At 43.7% G+C, this 20332-nt stretch overlaps 1 protein-coding gene across 5 annotated transcripts in view; it reads left to right on the top strand.

Annotated features, from left to right (window-relative positions):
• Nucleotides 1–16073, top strand: part of macc1 (MET transcriptional regulator MACC1) — an 80543-nt gene extending 64470 nt beyond the window's left edge. For all 5 annotated transcript variants that reach the window (XM_072509197.1, XM_072509198.1, XM_072509196.1 and 2 more), the window contains 2 exons: nt 13080–13268; nt 13376–16073. In XM_072509197.1, the coding sequence (XP_072365298.1) occupies nt 13080–13268; nt 13376–13588 (402 nt within the window). In that variant the 3' untranslated portion in view covers nt 13589–16073. The remainder of the gene's footprint in view (nt 1–13079; nt 13269–13375) is intronic.
• Nucleotides 16074–20332: the final 4259 nt, after the last annotated feature.

Genomic DNA, 20332 nt, shown 5'->3' with positions numbered 1-20332 from the left:
TGATGGAATCCTCTTCAATTGCTTGGATGGATACAGCTCCAACAACACAAGCTTGACACCATCCTGGACAAAGGAACCCGTAGACCATAAGACATAGCTGCTGAATTAGGCCATTCGGCCCATCGGGTCTGCTCCGCCATTCAGTCATGGCTGATATGTTACTCATCCCCATTCTCCTGCCTTCTCCCCGAAAGCCACGATCCCTTTAATAATCAAGAACCTATCTATCCCTGTCTTAAAGACTCAGTGACTTGGCCTCCATAGCCTTGTGTGGCAAAGAGTTCCACAGATTCACCACCCTCTGGCTGAAGAAATTCTTCCTTATCTCAGTATTAAAGGATTGTCCCTTCAGTCTGAGGCTGTGCCCTCAGGTTCTAGTCTCTACTACCAGTGGAAACATCCTCTCCACGTCCATTCTATCTAGGCCTCTCCGTATCTTGTAAGTTTCAATGAGATACCCCCTCCTTCTAAACTCCATCGAGTACAGACCCAAAGTCCTCAACCGCTCCTCCTATGACAAGCCCTTCATTGCCAGAATTATTCTAGTGAATGTCCTCTGGACACCCTCCCAAGGCCAGCACATGCTTCTTTAGATATGGGGCCCAAAACTGCTCACAATATTCCAAATGGGGCTGAGCAGAGCCTTATACATCCTGAGCAGCACATCACTGCTCTTATATTCTAGCCCTCTCTAAAGGAATGCTAACATTGCATTTGCCACCATAGCCACCAACTGAACCTGCATGTTGAATTTGAGAATCCTGAAGTAGGACTCCTAAGTCTTTGTGCTTCAGATTTCTGAGGCCTTTCCCCATTTAAAAAATTGTCTCTGCCTCTATTCTTGTTACCAAGTGCATAACCTCACACTTTTCCACATTGTATTCCATCTGCCACTTCTTTGCCTACTCTCCTAGCCTGTCCAAGTCCTTCGGCAGCTCCCTCCTTCTGCAACACTACCTGCCCCTCAACATAAACATTACGTTGTGCAAACCCACTTGATTGGTACCCTTCCACATACATTTCCTCCCTCCATCACCAACGAACTGTGGCAGCGGTGTGTACCATCTATGAGGTGCACTGCAGTGACTCACCAAGGCTCCTTACTCAGCACCTTCCAAAGCCATGACCACTACCATCTAGAAGGGCAAGGGCAGCAGATACATGGGAACACCATCACCTGGAGGTTCCCAACCAAGTCATTCATCATCCTGATTTGGAAATATATTGCTGTTCCTTCATTGTCATTGGGTCAAAACCCTGGAACTCCTCTCAAAAAGCATTGTGGGCTTACACCTCAGGGACTGTAGTGGTTCAAGACGTAAGCTCTCAGACACCTTGAGGTCAATTAGGGAAGGGCAGTAAATGCTGGCCTCGCCAGTGCCGCCCACATCCTGCAGCTTCAGTATTGGTCCCTGTTAGCCATGGTCAGGCCACTTTTTTGTCCCGTTTTTGCGACTTAAAGGAATGTGTACTTGTTGCAAGTTATGTAATTTGTGAAATGCTAGCCATTACTCATCTGTCACCAAATGTTTTCATGTAATTTCCTCATCTACCTTATCCAACTCATCTCTTGCAGATACACCATTTGCTTTGTTTATATTTGGAACCCGACAGCTGAATTTAACACCACCACCCACACCCTTGCTGAGTAAAATAAAACTGGTGACCTTCACACTGCCTTTCTGCTCACCCTTATCTGTTGCCAATATTATGACAGGCAGGGAAGATGTCATGCAGCCCTTCCCATTCATGGGCCTCTTGAGGCCCTTCAATTGCCGCAATGAACGACTGCTTAAGGGCCTTATTCAGTCTCTGCTATTATTTTGTGTCAGAGGAAGATGAAGGCAAGATAGGCAGCTCAGCTGCTTTTATTGGGAGTAATGGGGTGGTACATCCTTTGCAGGTTCTCTGTGCATTGGAGGTAGCCCCACCCTGTACCCCCCCCCCCCCCCCCCAAACAGTAAGCCCCTTTTGGCCCAACAGTCGACTTGTAAAACCTGACAACCTCTGCACCTCCTCCCATACCTTCATTCCATGCCCTTTCAAAAAGCAAACCATCCCTGAATTTGAATGTAGATCAAGTGACGATAAATGTCAGGAAGTACCTTGAATAGGACCACGAGATGCAGTTGGATATTACATTGTTTTGGGTGCTCTGTTCCAAGAAGAACATCAAAGCAGTGGAATTGGTGCAGCATATATCCACTAGGATGTTATCTGGAATTCAGAGAATGATTTGCTGTGAAGAGGGATTTGAGAAGTTAAACTATTTTCTTTACTAGAGTTGAGAATCTTTCTGGTCTTCAAGATTGAGATAAAATAGCAGATTATTTTCAGTGGTCAGCAAAATGGTTTTGATACCGGAGGCTGATTGGTTGGTCAGCTAATTTGTGATGCAGAACAAGGTGAACATCGTGGGTTCAATTCCCGTATCGGCTGATGTTATTCATGAAGGTCCCGCCTTCTCAACCGTGGCCCTCGCCTGAGGTGTGGTGATCCTTGGATTAAATCACCACCAGTCAACTCTCCCTCAAATGGGAAAAACAGCCAATGGTCATCTGGGACTACAGCAACTTCAGTTGATGGACATAAATTTAGGGTTATCACTAAAGTTTAGAAATGTTGTTCTTCAGAAAGGATGACTCATTTGTGAAATTCAGTGACACAATCCATTCTTTTTTTAAATCAAGTTTGTTGACTCTGAAACATATGTAGCTGATTTAAAAAATAAATGTTGATGTGTGCAGGAAGTAAGCATGATAAAATTAAGTTTTGATTCGGAGAAAGGTGAACCACAGATACGCACATATATGCACCCAAAAGTAAACCACAGATTCAATTCTAGACCTAGTCTTAGGCAGGGTGAAATGTTTGAACTGGGGGAAGGCAAATTTTGCAGAAATGAGAAGGGACATTGCTAGAGGGCAAATCTGTGGAAAACCAGTGGAAGCACTAAAAGGAGAGATCCTAAATGTACAAAGTCGACATGTCCCCTCTATAAATTAGAGTGGTACTGCAAAATCGCGACCCGCTGGTGCTCTAGAGGAATACAGAAAAGGAAAGTGCACGATAGGCATAAAGAACTAAGCACTGCAGAGGAGTATAGAAAGTGCAAGTAGTAAGTCAGTAAGGAAATCAAAGAGAGGGCATGAAAAATATTAGCAAGTAAAGTTAAAGCAAAATCTAGAGATGTTTTACCATTATATTAATAGTAAACGGTTAGTTAAGGAAAAAGTGGAAACGATCTGAGATGAAGAAAAGAACTTGTATGCAGGTGTAGAAGCTGTGAGAAGGATTTTAAATGAATATTTTGTCTCCGCATTTACAAAGGAAATAGATGATGCAGATATAGTAGTCCAGGAGGAACGCTGAGATATTGGATGGGAGACGAAGTACTCAGAGGATTGGAATCCTTGAAAGTTGATAAGTCGCCAAGTCCGATGGATTGATTCTGAGGCTACTGAAGGAGGTCAGGGAGGAGATAGCAGATGCTCTGAGGATGATTTTGCAATCCTCACTAGATATGGGGGAGGTACCAGAGGACTGGAGAAATGCAAACGTGGCCCCATTGTTTAAAAAGGGATCAAAGGAAATGCCAAACAATTATAGGCCAGTTAGTTTTGCGTCAGTAGTGGGAAAATGATTAGAACCAATGCTGAGAGATGGGATTAGCTGTCACATAGAAAGGCATGGACTAGTCAGGGATAGTCAATATGGATTTGTTAAAGGAAGGTCTTGTCTCACAAATTTGATTCAATTATTTGAGGAAGTGACAAGAAGGGTTAATGAAGGTAGTGCACTGGATGTTCTGTACATGGATTTTAGTAAGGCATTTGACAAAGTTCCACATGGCAGGTTGGTCAAGAATGTGAAAGCCCATGGGATACAGGGCAATGTGGCAAACTGGATTAAAAAGTTGGTGGTCGTAACAGGAAACAAAGGATAACAGTCGATGGCTGCCCTTGCAATTGGAAAGTTGTTTCAAGTGGTGTTCCACGGGCTTGGTGTTGGGACCCTTACTGTTTGTGTTATGTATTAACGATTTGGACGTGCATGTGGGGAGCATGACTGGGAAATTTGCAGATGACACAGATTGGCAGAGCGGTGGACAGTGTAGAGGACAGCTACAATCTCCAGAATGATGTAGATGGATTGGTGGTGTAGGTGATAAAATGGCCGATGGAATTTAACATTGGGAAGTGCGAGGTCATGCATTTAGGGAGTTCAAGGGAGTACAAGTGAGTATATATTAAGAGGGGTAGATGAAATGAGAGATCTTGGCATACAAGTACACAGGTCCCTAAATACAGCAGTTCAAGTACCCCAGGTTCTTAAAAAAGCATATGGGATGCTCTCTTTCATTGGCAGAGGCATGGAATCTAAAAGTAAGGATATAATGTTGGAATTGTATAAAACACTGGTGAGGCCACAACTGGAATATTGCGTGCAGTTCTGGTCGCCACATTACAGGATGGATGTTATTGCTCTGGAGAGCGTGCAGAGGAGGTTTACAAGAATGTTAAAATATGTTGCCAGGGCTAGAAAAGTGTCAATGATGAGAGATTGGATAGGTTGGGGTTATTTTCCTTGGAACAAAGGAGGCTGAGGTGTACAAAATTATGAGTGGAAGAGATAGCGTGGACAGAATAAAATTGTTTCCCTTGGTGGAGAATTCTAGAACCAGGGGACACAGTTTCAAGATAAGATGCAGAGGGTGTAGAGGGGACATGAGGAAGAACACATGACAAGAAGGACTATGATATGTTACAACAGTGCACTTAACTACACTAATTGCTACACGCAGTATTACATGAAGTTACCCCTTCATTCCCAATTAGCTATGTTTCCTGAACTCTGAGGATGCCCCTTATTCCCAAACCGCATCCAATATTATATAACTCTGAGCTAAATCCGGCGGATGATTGCCACGCACAGATTATTTATTCACGTTTGGGAACCTTTTTCAGGGAAGACTGTTTTCTCTAGCTGGGGGTGGCCGTGATGGTGACTGCTTCTACTAAGTCCCTTTCCCCAGTTACTGTGCTATGGATATATCATTTTCTTCCCTTTGATGTTACCAACACATATTTCCCTGGCTACTGGCTATTTATTTATTTATGTGTTTGGCCACAAACAGGTCTCTGAACAGTCAGGTGAATGGCTCCCATGTTTTGTGGAAGCCCTCTTCCGGTTCACGGATGGTGAATTTGATTTTCTCCATTTGGAGAGACTCCGAGAGGTTGGACAGCCAGTCTGCAGCTTTGGGTGGTGCTGCTGACAGCCAGCCGAACAGGATTCTACGGCGGGCGATCAGGGAGGCAAAGGCAAGGGCGTCCGCCCTCCTCCCCATGAAGAGATCTGGCTGGTCTGATACCCCGCAAACCACCACTTTCGGGCATGGCCCCACCCTCATCCCCATCACTTTGGACATTGACTCGAGGAAAGCTGTCCAGTACCCTGCAAGTCTGGGGCAAGACCAGAACATGTGGGCATGTTTGGCCGGGCCTCCTTCGGACAGTTCACATCTCTCCTCCACCTCCGGGAAGAACCTGCTCATTCGGGTTCTGGTCAAGTGGGCTCTATGTACCACTTTTAGCTACGTTAGGTTGAGCCTCGCACATAAGAACTAGGAGCAGGAGTAGGCCATCAGGCCCCTCGAGCCTGCTCCACCATTCATTGAGATCATGGCTGATCTTTTGTGGACTCAGCTCCACTTTCCGGCCCGAATACCATAACCCTTAATCCCTTTATTCTTCAAAAAACTATCTATCTTTATCTTAAAAACATTTAATGAAGGAGCCTCTACTGCTTCACTGGGCAAGGAATTCCATAGATTCACAACCCTTTGGGTGAAGAAGTTCCTCCTAAACTCAGTCCTAAATCTACTTCCCCTTATTTTCCCACATGTAGAGGTGGAATTGACCCTGTACAGTGTTTCGCTTCCAGAATCCCCACCCTCTTTCGAACCCCAGGTTTTCATCCGATTTCCTCCTTGTCGTGTCCAGTTCGGTGTTGGCCCTCTCTAGCAGTCGTTCGTACATGTCACTAAGTTTCTTCTGCCTAGGATGTCTGCCTCCAGTAGCTCTTCTAATAGTGTCTGTTGTGGTGGTCGCGGGTATGTCCTTGTCTCCTTCTGTAGGAAGTTTTTAAGCTGCAGGTATCTGAGTTTGATGCCTTTAGCTAGTTGGAATCTCTGCGTCAGTTCGTCCAGTTTGTGACCCTACAGTCAGTGTATAGGTCCGTGACTGTCAATCCCCCCACCCACCCACCCACCCCCCGTCCTGTCTCCACCTTTTGAAGGTGGCATCGGTGAGTGCTAGTGTGAACCTGTGGTTATTGCAGATGGGGGCTTTGTCGGACATTTTGGTCAGCCCAAATTGCTGCCTTAGTTGATTCCAAGTCAGGAGAGTGGCTATCACCACTGGATTGATGGAGTATTTCTTGGGTAGTGATGGGACTGCCACCGTGTTGAGGGCCCGAAGTGAGGTCCCCTTGCAGGAGGCCTCTTCTGCGCGTACCCACTCGGCTTTTGACTCCTTTATCCATCCCATCATTCTGCTGTCGCTGCCCAGTGGTAGAATTGTAGATTTGTGAGGGCTGGCCATCCCCTGGATTTTGCTTTCTGTAGGACCTTCTTTGTGATTCTAGCATTCTTTCCACACCCATACAAACAACATGATTAACTTGTCCAGTGGGTTTCAAAAACATAGGGCTTGGGGATATAGATGGGGAGGGATCTTAGTAGGAAGAGGTATCTGGGCAGTATGTTCAGTTTGATTGTCTATACTCCCCCCGCCAGGGAGAGTGGTAATGTGTTACATCTCTGCAGGTCCTTTTTGACTTCCTCTGTCAGGTTCCATTTGTGGATCCCCTTCCAGTCATGAGCGATTTGGAACCCGAGGTAGCGGAATTTGTGTCGGGCTTGTTTAAACGGCAGTCCCATCAGTGCTGCTTCTTTGTGGGTTCACCAGGAAAATCTCACTTTTGCTCATGTTGAGTTTGTAGCCCGAGAAGGCACCAAACTCTTTCAGGAGCGTGTTTGAAATATACCTTTAGTTGTCTATAATTGCAATTTTTAAAAATTCCCAACACCTGAAATTTTGAGAACAGGAAAAGCGTTGCCCTTATTTGCATCAATGAATCATTACACTCTTTATTGTCTTTTTTCTCAACAACTTTTTCTCTTGTCTTTATTGACTGAAGCTGTTTAATTAACAACCAAGTAGTCAATTTGGAAGCTCTGGAATATTTGTGATTGACCAAAGGAATTCATTTATAATGGAGTAAGCAGCCTGCCTTCTCTTTCCATCATTTCACTCAGTGTTTCATTGCCCTCTAGCTGTATCAGAAATTCTAACTCGTAGAGGACAAACAGAATATGTTCCATAGGATGCTGTTCAGTGCTGACCGTTACAGCTTGCTGTTGAGCCAGATAGGTTTGAGCTTTCCACGCCCTTACTACTCTCTGAGTAAAGAACCTACCTCTGACATCGGTCTTATATCTATCTCCCCTCAATTTAAAGCTATGTCCCCTCGTGCTAGACATCACTATCTGAGGGAAAAGGCTCTCACTGTCCACCCTATCCAATCCTCTGATCATCTTGTATGCCTCAATTAAGTCACCTCTTAACCTTCTTCTCTCTAACGAAAACAGCCTCAAGCCCCTCAGCCTTTCCTCATAAGATCTTCCCTCCATACCAGGCAACATTCTGGTAAATCTCCTCTGCGCCCTTTCCAATGCTTCCACATCCTTCCTATAATGTGGCGACCAGAATTGCACGCAATATTCCAAATGTATTTTTGTGTTGTGTTGCCCTATTATGTATTTTCTTTTATTCCCTTTTCTTCTCATGTACTTAATGATCTGTTGAGCTGCTCGCAGAAAAATACTTTTCACTGTACCTCGGTACACGTGACAATAAACCAATCCAATCCAATGCGACCGCACCAGAGTTTTGTACAGCTGCAATATGACCTCATGGCTCTGAAACTCAATCCCTCTACCAATAAAAGCTAACACACCATACGCCTTCTTAACAACCCTCTCGACCTGAGTGGCACCTTTCTGGGATCTATGTACATGGACACCGAGATCTCTCTGCTCATCCACACTGCCAAGAATCTTACCATTAGCCCAGTACTTTGTCTTCCTGTTATTCCTTCCAAAATGAATCACCTCACACTTTTCTGCATTAAACTCCATTTGCCACCTCTCAGCCCAGCGCTGCAGCTTATCTATGTCCCTCTGTAACTTGTAACATCCTTCCGCACTGCCCACAACTCCACCGACTTTGTATATCGTGCAACAGCACGGTAGCATTGTGGATAGTACAATTGCTTCACAGCTCCAGGATCCCAAGTTCGATTCTGGCTTGGATCACTGGCTGTGCGGAGTCTGCACATCCTCCCTGTGTGTGCGTGCGTTTCCTCCGGGTGCTCCGGTTTCCTCCCACAGTCCAAAGATGTGCAGGTTAGGTGGATTGGCCATGATAAATTGCCCTTGGTGTCCAAAATTGCCCTTAGTGTTGGGTGGGGTTACTGGGTTATGGGGATAGGATGGAGGTGTTGAACCTGGGTAGGGTGCTCTTTCCAAGAGCCGGTGCAGTCTCGATGGGCCGAATGGCCTCCTTCTGCACTGTAAATTCTATGTTACTATGTTTTTTTCTATGACTTTAGTGTCATCTGCAAATTTACTCACCCATCCTTCTACGCCCTCCTCCAGGTCATTTATAAAAATGACAAACAGCAGTGGCCCCAAAACAGATCCTTGTGGTATACCACTAGTAACTGGACTCCAGTCTGAACACTTCCCATCAACCACCACCCTTTGTCTTCTTCCAGCTAGCCAATTTCTGATCCAAACTGCTAAATCTCCCTGAATCCCATGCTTCCGTATTTTCTGCAGTAGCCTACAGTGGAGAACATTATCAAACGCTTTACTGAAATCCATATACACCACATCTACTGCTTTACCCTCATCCACCTGTTTGGTCACCTTCTCAAAGAACTCAATAAGGTTTGTGAGGCACGACCTACCCGTCACAAAACCGTGTTGACTATGTCTAATCAGATTATTCCTTTCCAGATGATTATACATCCTATCTCTTATAAACCTTTCCAAGATTTTGCGCACAACAGAAGTAAGGCTCACTGGTCTATAGTTACCGGGGTTGTCTCTACTTCCCTTTTTGTACAAGGGGACAACATTTGCTATCCTCCAGTCTTCTGGCACTATTCCTGTAGACAAAGATGACTTAAAGATCAAAGCCAAAGGCTCAGCAATCTCCTCCCTAGCTTCCCAGAGAATCCTAGGATAAATCCCATCCAGCCCAGGGGACTTATCTATTTTCACACTTTCCAGAATTGTTAACACCACCTCTTTATGAACCTCAAGCCCTTCTAGTCTAGTAGCCTGAATCTCAGTATTCTCCTCGACAACGTTGTCTTTTTCCTGTGTGAATACTGACGAAAATTATTCATTTAGCACCTCTCCTATCTCCTCGGACTCCAAGCACAACTTCCCACTACTGTCCTTGACTGGCCCTACTCTTACCCTAGTCATTCTTTTATTCCTGACATATCTATAGAAAGCTTTAAGGTTATCCTTGATCCTACCTGCCAAAGACTTCTCATGTCCCCTCCTGGCTCTTCTTAGCTCTCTCTTTAGGTCCTTCCTAGCTAACTTGTAACTCTCGAGCGCCCTAACTGAACCTTCATGTCTCATCTTTACATAAGCCTCCTTCTTCCTCTTGACCAGTGTTTCGACTGCCTTAATAAACCACGGTTCCCTTGCTCGACCACTTCCTCCCTGCCTGACGGGTACATAGTTATCAAGGACACGCAGTAGCTGTTCCTTGAACAAGCTCCACATTTCCATTGTGCCCATCCCCTGCAGTTTTCCTCTCCATCCGATACATCCTAAGTCTTGCCTCATCGCATCATAATTGCCTTTCCCCCAGATATAACTCTTGCCCTGCGGTATATACCTATCCCTTTCCATCACTAAAGTAAACTTAATCGAATTGTGGTCACTATCACCAACATGCTCACCTACCTCCAAATCTAACACCTGTCCTGGTTCATTACCCAGTACCAAATCCAATACGGTCTCGCCTCTCGTTAGCCTATCTACATACTGTGTCAGGAAACCCTCCTGCACACACTGGACAAAAACGGACCCATCTGAAGTACTCTTAACTATAGCGTTTCCAGTCAATATTTGGAAAGTTAAAGTCCCCCATAACAACTACCCTGTTGCTTTCGCTCCTATCCAGAATCATTGCAATCCTTTCCTCTACATCTCTGGAACTTTTTGAAGACCTATGGAAAACCCCAAACAGGGTGACCTCTCCTTTCCTGTTTCTAACCTCAGCCCATATTACCTCAGTCGACGAGTCCTCATCAAACGTCCTTTCTGCCACCGTAATACTGTCCTTGACTAACAATGCCACCCCTCCCCCTCTTTTACCACCTTCCCTGAGCTTACTGAAATATCTAAACCCCGGCACCTGCGAAAACCATTCCTGTCCCTGCTCTATCCATGTCTCCGAAATGGCCACAACACCGAAGTCCCAGGTACCAACCCATGCTGAAAGTTCACCCACCTTATTCTGGATGCTCCTGGTTGTTTGCGAAGCCTGAGGGAAGCAGTCCCGGTCCACTTCGCGCTCAAGCAATGCTATAAAGGAGCTTGGCTCTTCCAAGCAATCATTGTCACCTCTCTTCGCTACCAGGTCCACGAGGCCCTGAAAACCAGGTTCATTGGCATTAAATCTGGAGAGAGAGAAAATTTAGAAACATCCTTTTCAAAATATTTGACTGAGCAACCTGGCTCATGGGACCGGATTGCAAGCCCAACTGATAATCTTAAATTGATATTGTAATTCTTAACACATTTGGGATTGTTCAGCAACTGCTGTCCTTTTGGATATGATAAATACTCAGCCTTCCTCAAGTTACCCTGGAATGGGAAAGTATCTCAAATTTGAGCAACACAAAGCAAGTCCTTTCACGTTTTTACGATGCAATCGTAACATGAGTGGTGCTTCTTACCAATACGATGCTGCCATTCGGTTCGGTGCACAATGATTAGCACTGCTGCCTCACAGCGTCAGGGACCCGAGGTCAATTCTGCCCTTTGACTGTCTGTGTGGAGTTTGCATTTTCTCCCCGTGTCTGTGTGGGTGTCCTCCGGGTGCTCCGGTTTCCTCCCACAGTCCAAACATGTACAAGTTAGGTGGATTGGCCATGCTAAATTGCCCTTAGGTTGGTGGGGTTACTTGGACAGGGAAGGGGAGTGGGCCTAGGTAGGGTGCTCTTTCAGAGGGTCAGTGCAGGCTCGATGGGCCAAATAGCCTCCTTCTGCAGTGTAGGGATTCTGTGATCAAGCCAAAATGACGTTCGGCCTATCTCCTGTTAATTTCAGTACAGGTATGAAGACCGAGAGGGCAGCACGGTGGCGCAGTGGTTAACACTGGAATTACGGCGCTGAGGACCCGGTTCGAATCCCGGCCCTGGGTCAGTGTCTGTGTGGAGTTTGCACATTCTTGCCGTTTCACCCCCACAACCCACAGATGTGCATTTTAGGTGGAATGGCCATGATAAATTGGCCCTTAATTGGGAAAAAAATAATTGGGTACTCAAATTTAATTTATGATTACTGCGGGGCATAAGCTGTACGTCCCAACAACTAGTAGATCATAGCAAATGCACATCCCTTCAGCTGTTCACAATAGGCAGATACTGACCATAGTTAACCAGCCCATGCTTATAAAGCATAAAAAGAATGTTGAATGTCAGATATGATTCCATAATTGGACAGCACTTGTTGAATAAATCCTAGTGTGCTAAGAATTAATGAACTAATTTATCAATGTGGCTCACCTACATGAGCTAGAAGCAACATATATTTATATGTGGAGACTGGTCTTCCGCAGAATAGGACTCTGACCAGGCATTTTGCTTTTATTGAATGAAACAAAAGTATAGGGAACAGAGTTCCGTGGTACGTTCTCCATGGCAAAACCTTGACCAATCACCGTGCAATTGCCTGCTAATCAATCAGCAACCCTTTTCTCATTCAGTATAATTGCTGTTCACTTTGAAATTTGGCATTCTTGCATCTTTCTTTTTTAAAAATAAATTTAAGAGTACCCAATTCATTTATTCCAATTAAGGGGCAATTTAGCGTGGCCAGTCCACCTACCCTGCACATCTTTGGGTTGTGGGGGCAAAACCCATGCAGCCACGGGGAGAATGTGAAAACTCCACACAGACAGTGACCCAGAGCCGGGGACCTTGGCGCTGTGAGGCTGCAGTGCCAACCATTGCACCACCATGCTGCTCTGTCTCTTGCATTTTTCTTGAGTGGAAGGCAAAAAGCTTCCAACAGCATGCCCTTTCCCAACATACTGCATAATTACAAGTGGGTAAGATTCATGTGCGCATAACTGAGTAGTATCTAGTACAATATTAATCAGTGAATCACTACAGTGCAGAAGAAGGCCATTTGGCCCATCTGGTCTACACAGACTCTCCGAAATAACACTTTACGTAGGCCAACTCCCCAGCCCACCCCATCCTATCCCAGTAACCTGCACGTCCCTGGACACTAAAGGGCAATTTAACATGGCCAATAAACCTAACCTGCACATCTTTGGACTGTGGGAGGAAACCGGAGCACCCGGAGGAAACCCATGCAGTCACTGGGCGAGTGTGCAAACTCCACACAGACAGTCACCCAAGGCTGGAATTGAACCTGGGACCCTGGTGTTGTAAGGCAGAAGTGCCAGTGACTGTGCCCCTTTGTTTCTTCAAATGCTTTCAGTGCCACTGTATAGTTCAGTAAACTGATATGGTTTTTGGTGAAAATCTAGTCTTAATTGCTGTATGACTTTTGAAACTCACGAAAGGCTTTCTTTTTCTGGATACTCCTAGATAGTGAATCAAATATGGCTAGTTGTGGTACTCATCAATATTCATCAACTCTTAACGAGACCTCCGTATGGTAGGTTGAATCTTTGCCACGCTAACGTGTAAAACCATTTTCTTAATCATATACTCTTTTAATTTTTTTGTAGGGTCTTTTGAAGCTTGATTGCCAAGGAACAGTGGCTCGTCTTGTTCAAGATGTTATTATGCTCTCAACAGCTGTGGAGCTTGGTGCCCGTTGGAAAGAGTTGGGGGAAAAACTATATAAACTTTCAAAACAGCAAGTAGAAGCATATGAAGCACCTCACAGAACTAAAAGTGGTGAAATCAATCACGAGGTGAGATATTGCTTTGATCGTGTAACAGTGTATATTCTGAAGCTCTTCAACATTTTCTTTGCGTTTCTTGAATTCTTTTTATTCCTATTTTAATTGTCCTTTTACAGACCATGTGGAAGCCAGCATATGATTTTCTTTATACATGGAGCATCAAGTTTGGAGATGGGTACCGGGATGTACTGCAAGAACTGCAAAGTGCACTGGATAAAATGAAAAACCCAATTACAAGACATTGGAGACATCTAACAGGGATTCTTATTTTGGTGACTTGTATGGAAATACTAAGAGCTGCTGCATTCTCCAAGCATGATGAAGAGTAAATTCTTTTATTAAAAACTTACCAGGAAACCCAAAAACCAAAACAATTACATTGGTAAAGGGAAAGGGGAGAATCCCCAAGAACAAAATTACATTTGCGATAAACACTATGAAACAAAACCAGGTGAGCTATCGGATTCTTGTATGCCTCGGGTGACTTGAAAATGGGTTGTGCTGATCTGTAAAATTGTCAGCAACCTTTTAAAGATTATACTTTTCTCAAATGTTTCCAACTTAACACTCTAAGCATTTATTAAGCTAACCCTGATTAAGGAAGTGATTGGTGTATTTTGGAATATATTGGGGAAGGTGACAAACTTTCATTTTTTAATACTTTACTCATTTTCAAATGTGCTGCTTGCCATCTATATTTCACTTCAGAAAATGATAATATCATTCAGATTAAATTCTATCCCTGTCCCAGATTGTTTTAAATAATGAAAACACAAGATCCTGTTAACCTTCATGTTTAGCAGGAATTTAATGAGAATTGTAGAATTGGGTATAATATGCATCATATACAGAATTTATTCTGAGAGCTGGGGAATGCCTCACCCACCTCTTGATTTTGGCTCTTGATTGAGTATATATGTACGTAAATGCTTTGTTACATGTAGCTTTATATAAAAGAACTATACCTCACCAAGCTCAAATCAAAACTTATAATTAATCGTCAGGGCCATGTATTTCATAAGAGAGTGCACTGATTCTTTTTGATTAACATGAGTTTTTTGAGCCTAAACTTGACTAATGGTTATTCTTGTCTGTTATTTCAGTGCAGGCATTAAGACATTGTCTTGCTACTGCTATTAAAATAATGGTAAAGTAATGTAATATGACCACATTAAGCACTTGTTTGATAAGCACCTAATGATAATCTATTGGCTTTATTTTCAAAATGAGCCACTGGTAAAATGCATTGTATTTATAATTTTTGAAAAAAGGTTTCTGCTTTGCTGGAACTATATTTACAATCTTCATTAGACCAATGTCACCTTAATCTGTGATTTTTGATTTGATATGCATCTATAAATCCCATGAGGTAAGAGACAGTTCAGGTTCGCAATTTGGAACTTCCAAACTTGATGAGAAACTTTCCATTTCTCTCCTCTTTAAGCAATTAATCTCCTTTTATTGAGGCTCAGCCCTTCAAAGTTGCTGTTCAGTATTTTAAGTAGGTTTATAATCCGATTTGAGCAGCGCTCTGTATATGACAGTGTTCCATCCTGAGAATGAGGATCAGTTTTTTAAATGCATGTTCCCACCATGGAATTTTTACACGTCTAAAGTACTTCTCAGGAAGTAACACCCTCGTATTAGGAGGTTTTGCAAGATTTTCTATCCATAAAAATGAATGAACTGATCCTTTGGGCCTGTATTCCAATAAGTGAGCCATGTATGCAAAGTTCTGTTCTGGGAGTGCAAGTTTTCAAAATTGTGTGAAGGATGATAAAGCAATAATACAATAATAAGGATTAAATATGATGAAAATAGGACTTTTCTGTGGGTGATGTGTTGTCTAGGTACGAGGGTAAAAATGTTTAATCCTGATTCATAGTTAAGTAGCTATATTCCATATATCCTCAATTATGTGCTGCCAAAAGTTGGTATGTTGCCACCAAACATAAAGGTTGGCAATTATCGATAATACTATTGCACCCCTTGTTGAAAACTGCCAAAACTCTTAAAATGGAGGGTTCAATGCTGATTACAATGATAATGCAAAAACAATTTTTCTCTGGGTTTGGGTTGTTTCTGTGCTCTGACCTCTACTGCCATGGTCTCAATATAGTGTGTATGGGGGTAGAAAATAAATACTAATATGGCAGGAAGAAACATTTGAGATGTGGTAAACCTGGTGAAGTATGTGGCTCTTTTGTTTTAGGTTACGGCTATTATATATGTTTTTCTTTCCTCTTGACTTAACTGCGTCCTGCGCTATTCCTAGGGCTGCCAGGAAATCAGCTACATGACCTCTTGTCTTTTGTAATTATGAGGTGTTAGAGAATGGCTTGTTTTTTTACAGTAATGTGCCACATATGTTTCAAACAAATTGAACGTTGACATCTATGTCCACTACATATCTTGCAGTTGAGATGTTTTGCAGTTAACTGGCTGCTTTGTTTTCTTTTACCATTTGTATAATTATTAATGTAAGTCTTTTTTTACTTAGTCTTTGGTGATACTTTGGGATAGGATTGAAAGACAGTTTAACCATTTTAAGTGTAGGTTGTGTTTAATAAATACAATGCACCCCTAATAGCCATTTGACGTATTCCTCTTATTTTTCTAATCAATTTTATTTCATGTATCTCAGTTGTTTTGGGGCCATAAAATACTACAAATTGTTTATATACTGTGGAAGGCTCATATGGTATATCTGGATGTAACGTTTATCATGCAAGTATTGTGCAACACTGGATTTTATACAGACATTCACAACATTATTTACTTGTACTGTTTGTCAATAAAAAATTTAAAATTGGATTTAATCTGAAGTTTATTTCAATGGCCCAGATTTTGCATTCAAGCTAATGATGAGGCTAAGCATATTGAAGAATTCAAATGCTCATATGGCAGTAAGAAACATTTGATGTGTGGTAAACCTGGTGCAGTAGATAGCTCTTGCTTCAGATTACGGCTACTCACTGTTATGTTGCAGTTCCTGTAACAGCAACTCCAGTGTCCACACACAGGACCATCGAAAAGCGCTGCACAGACGGAGATAATTCAGTTCATGGGGTCTGCACAAATCCAAGTTGTTTCACACCCCTACTCTTTCCTAATATCCCTGCAACTATCTCTCCTTCAAGAAGTTTCCAATTCCCTTTGGAAGGTTATTATTGAATCTTTGACAAAGGGCCATCTGGACTTGAAACATTAGCTCTTTTCTCTCCCTACAGATGCTGTCAGACCTGTTGAGATTTTCCAGCATTTTCTCCTTTGAGATGATTGAATCTATATAACCATCACTCTAGGGTAGTAAAAATAGTGCATTCCAAATCCTAACCACTCATTTAAAAATTGTTTTTCCTCATCTTGCTCATACTTGTTCTCGTATTTCTCTCAGCAACCTAGAATGTATCCCAGCCAGACTGGGTGACGTATTTCCTTTTAAGTTCTTGCAGCTTTCCTATACCTCCCTTTTATCTTTTTCTATCCATCTTGTCTTCTGGCAGCCACCTCAGTACTACCACTGGACAGCCACAACAGAAAGAGTGAGGGGATGGGTGAAAGAACCAGAAATGGAATGGGTGAGGATGAAGGAGAGCTCCTCTGAGCCCTCGCCACAGCAGCACTCCCATCTCTGCCAACAAAACACTCAACAAGCCCAGTGGTGGTAGCCACACTCCGAACCTGCAATCAAAGGAGACAGTACATCGACCTATCCAAAATGTCCATGATGGTTCCCACCTGTGGCAGCCACAGGTTCGTGCCAGCCATGTTTGACACCACCTTTAGGAGGTGGAGACAGGATGGGGAACACTGACAGTTAGGGACTTCTATACAGGGGACAGGCTAGCCACCTTAGAGGAACTGACAGAAATTATAACTACCCAACGGGAACAAACTCCCCCCTCCCCCCCCCATGGTGTGCCCACCCCTCTAGCCAGGCACTCTCACCCTGATAGGCGATGCACCAAGGCCCCCCCCCCCCCCACCCCTCATACCTCCGGGCACTTACTTCCCCACTAGCGTGATGGCCCCACCCTGGGGTCGGCCTGACCCCCTCCTACGCCCGCTGTTTCAGTTTCCCCTCTTTCTCCTCCTCACCCTCCTCCTTTCTGCAAAGTAGTTCCCCATTCAGAACGAGATGGTACAGTGCCACACAAATTTTGTTAGTTTTCTCTGCCTCCTCTGTGTCTGCCTCATCGCTGTCTCCCTTGTTGCTTGTCCAGTCCGTTCTTTAGATGAAAACGTCTGCATCTGCAGGGGCAATGAAGTAATGTTCTCTGTTCTGGTACGTTACCCAGAACCTGGCTGGACACAGCACCCTAAAGTTGATATTTTTCTTGTACAAGGCTGACTTTGCCCTGTTAAATTCTGCCCAGTGCCTTGCTGGGTCTGTCCCAATGTCCTGATATACTCTGATCCTGTGTCTCTCCCAGCTGCAGGCTTTCATTTGCCTGGCCCAGCGAAGGATTTTTTTCTCTGGTACCAGTGTAACTTGGCGATGATCGCTCTTGGCTGCTCCCCCACCTTAGGTTTTGGTCAGAGCGACCTATACGCCCTGTTGATCGCCGGCAGCTTAGGGAAGCTGTCTGTCCCCATTAGGTTCCCCAGCATCTGGGCCATGTAGTCGGTTAGGTCCCTGCCCTGGGTCCCCTCTGGTAGGTGCACTCTCCTGATGTTCTGTCGACTCGACCAGTTTTCCTGGTTCTCCAATTTCCCCTATAGGTATCCCTGTGTTTTCACCAAACTCTTTATTTCTGCCTCCTGGGCGATGATTTGGCCATTCTGGTCCATCAAGGCTTTCTGCAGTTCCCGTATCGTGTTCCCTTAAACATCTAATTTCCTTTGTCGAATGCCTTCTACACTGTGGCCAGTGCTTTCATCACTGCCGCCTTGTCTTTTATCTCCTCCTTCATCTCTCTCAAGTTCCTCCACCAGGAAATATTTCCACCCATCCTCTGCTGGTGGGAGGGGGGGGGTTGTTTTACAGGCCACTGGTCTCCCTCTGTCACGAGTGGCCGGAAACGCTCCGCCTCGTGGGTCTGCTGACCCGCTCGCTCACCGCTCCTCTCCTTTGCCACCGTTTCTGGTGTCTCTGCGGCCTCTGGATCTGCTGCTTGCTGGCATCTCTATTGATTCTTGCACTGTTGAGGGTGAGGGGATGTTTGAGTCCCGTTTATTTGGGCTAAGTGCTTATTTCCTTGTCCTTCGAAGAACAGCCACCTGATTTGCGACTGCTCAGCACATTCTCATCACTGAACGTGAGCCTATATTTAAATTCATTTAGGTAAGGTGTTCGTATGTTTGGAGAATGGATAAGTTCCAACTACTCCGATTATGCTAAGAGAGGGTTACGGCGTGAAGGATAAATAGAACCAGCAGGGGTTGTTTGTTAACTGGAGGCCCTTGTAAGGATACAAAAGCTTTTAAGTTTATTTTAGCTGGATATATTGTAGTTGGACACGGCACCTCTGGAAGTGAACATCTCTCAACTCTGCCAGAAGAAAAACTAGACAGGACGGGAGATGAGGTAGGCTTCCTAAAGTATAAATTACAGCACCAGGGAATTGGGACAGAAAGAAAATCTAAGACAACTGGAGTTAAGTGAACAGAGACCAAGGCATTGTTCCGAAGAATTCCAGGAAGAGTAAACAAAGTGTTCTGAGTTAAAGAGACAATTGCAGGAACTAGATTTAAGTGGGACTGCAGACTTCGGAGGTGAATAAAATATGTGATGCCATTTTACTAGAGTCTGGGAAATCAAGTGTTAAAGCAATTGTTAACAGTTATTACAGCTGCCGAGGCAAAGAAATCCTGAAAGGGTTGATGTAACATCCTGGACTGGAATAGCTGGTTAAAGTGGAACAGGAGCTTTGTTTAAAAGTATCATTTGGAAAACCTGATGTGGATTTTGGAATGCAAACCACTAAGGGAATGCATTATGAGAGAACATTTTAAAGCATGTTTTTGGGAGTGGAGTTTGGAAACAATCATTGGGTGACAATCGTGGGGGTTCTTGAGGATAAATCTACAGACACTAACTTGAGTTCAGGTTCAGAGCGGAATGTGAATTTGACCACAGCCATCTGGTGTGCTTAAAAGGCATTTTTTGTGTAAATGGGACCATTTTGGCCTAACATGAACTTTGTAATCCATGTTAATCTTAACATCTGTGTATTTGTTAAGCTGCGGAGTGGGGAGGGGGGTAGTAAAAGAGTATTGTGTAATAATCCAACTTTGTGTTTAATAAATGTTTGTTTTCTTGATAAAATTAATTAGCAGTCCTGTGAGTCTGTTCCTCCATGTTTTATTAAAAATAAGTAAAGGTTTTCAGGTCTTTTGAGCTAGGGTTCTATCTGGGATCTTCTTGTCCAGTTATAACATCAACTGGGATCATAACAATATTAGTTGATAGCCTGTTCCCTATCCCCAAAACAGACAGTAGTCAAAGAAGTGCCAGAGACACATGCTTTGAAGGTGAGGGATGTTTAGAAATTGGGAGCAAAGTTGCTGAAATTTTCCACTACATTTTGGAATGAGACCACTACAAGCATTAAATACACGAGAAAGAGATGGTGGAGAAGCCCAAGTAGTACTGGAATGAAGAATCCATATAACTCTATTTTATATGTGGGAAGTGAGTGCAGTCAAAGGAAAGAAAGGTAGTTAAATGTCAGAACAAGTTCAAGAAGGTGAAGGAGGGTGTTGGTGGATGGGAACTGGTTAGGCCTCTAAGAAATAAATTGATGCCCTTAACACTGACTTCTGATCAAAGATATGGGTGCCAGGACAAGAGCTCAGCTTTGTGACCAGCCCTAAATTCATTGAAGTGGGAATATAAGGGATGAAGCTCTGTCCTTTGCTGAGAACGAGTCATTTAGAGCTTCGAGAGCTGAAGGCCAAACGGAATAATTTTTTTTTAAAAGGCAGAAGGGTGAGATTTGAGGGAGGAATGGGGTCAGAAGAAATTGAAGGGGAAGAAGCATATTCGGATCTATGATTTGCAGAAACTTGACACCTGAAAGGAAGAAAAAATGTATTTTTAGTAAAGGATTGGATGAGATTGTCGGTCA

This window comes from Scyliorhinus torazame, chromosome 6 (genome assembly GCF_047496885.1).
Source record: "Scyliorhinus torazame isolate Kashiwa2021f chromosome 6, sScyTor2.1, whole genome shotgun sequence".
Lineage (NCBI taxonomy): Eukaryota > Metazoa > Chordata > Chondrichthyes > Carcharhiniformes > Scyliorhinidae > Scyliorhinus > Scyliorhinus torazame.
The sequence above is the reverse complement of the archived record's forward strand: the minus strand, read 5'-3'. Positions and strand labels throughout refer to the sequence as shown.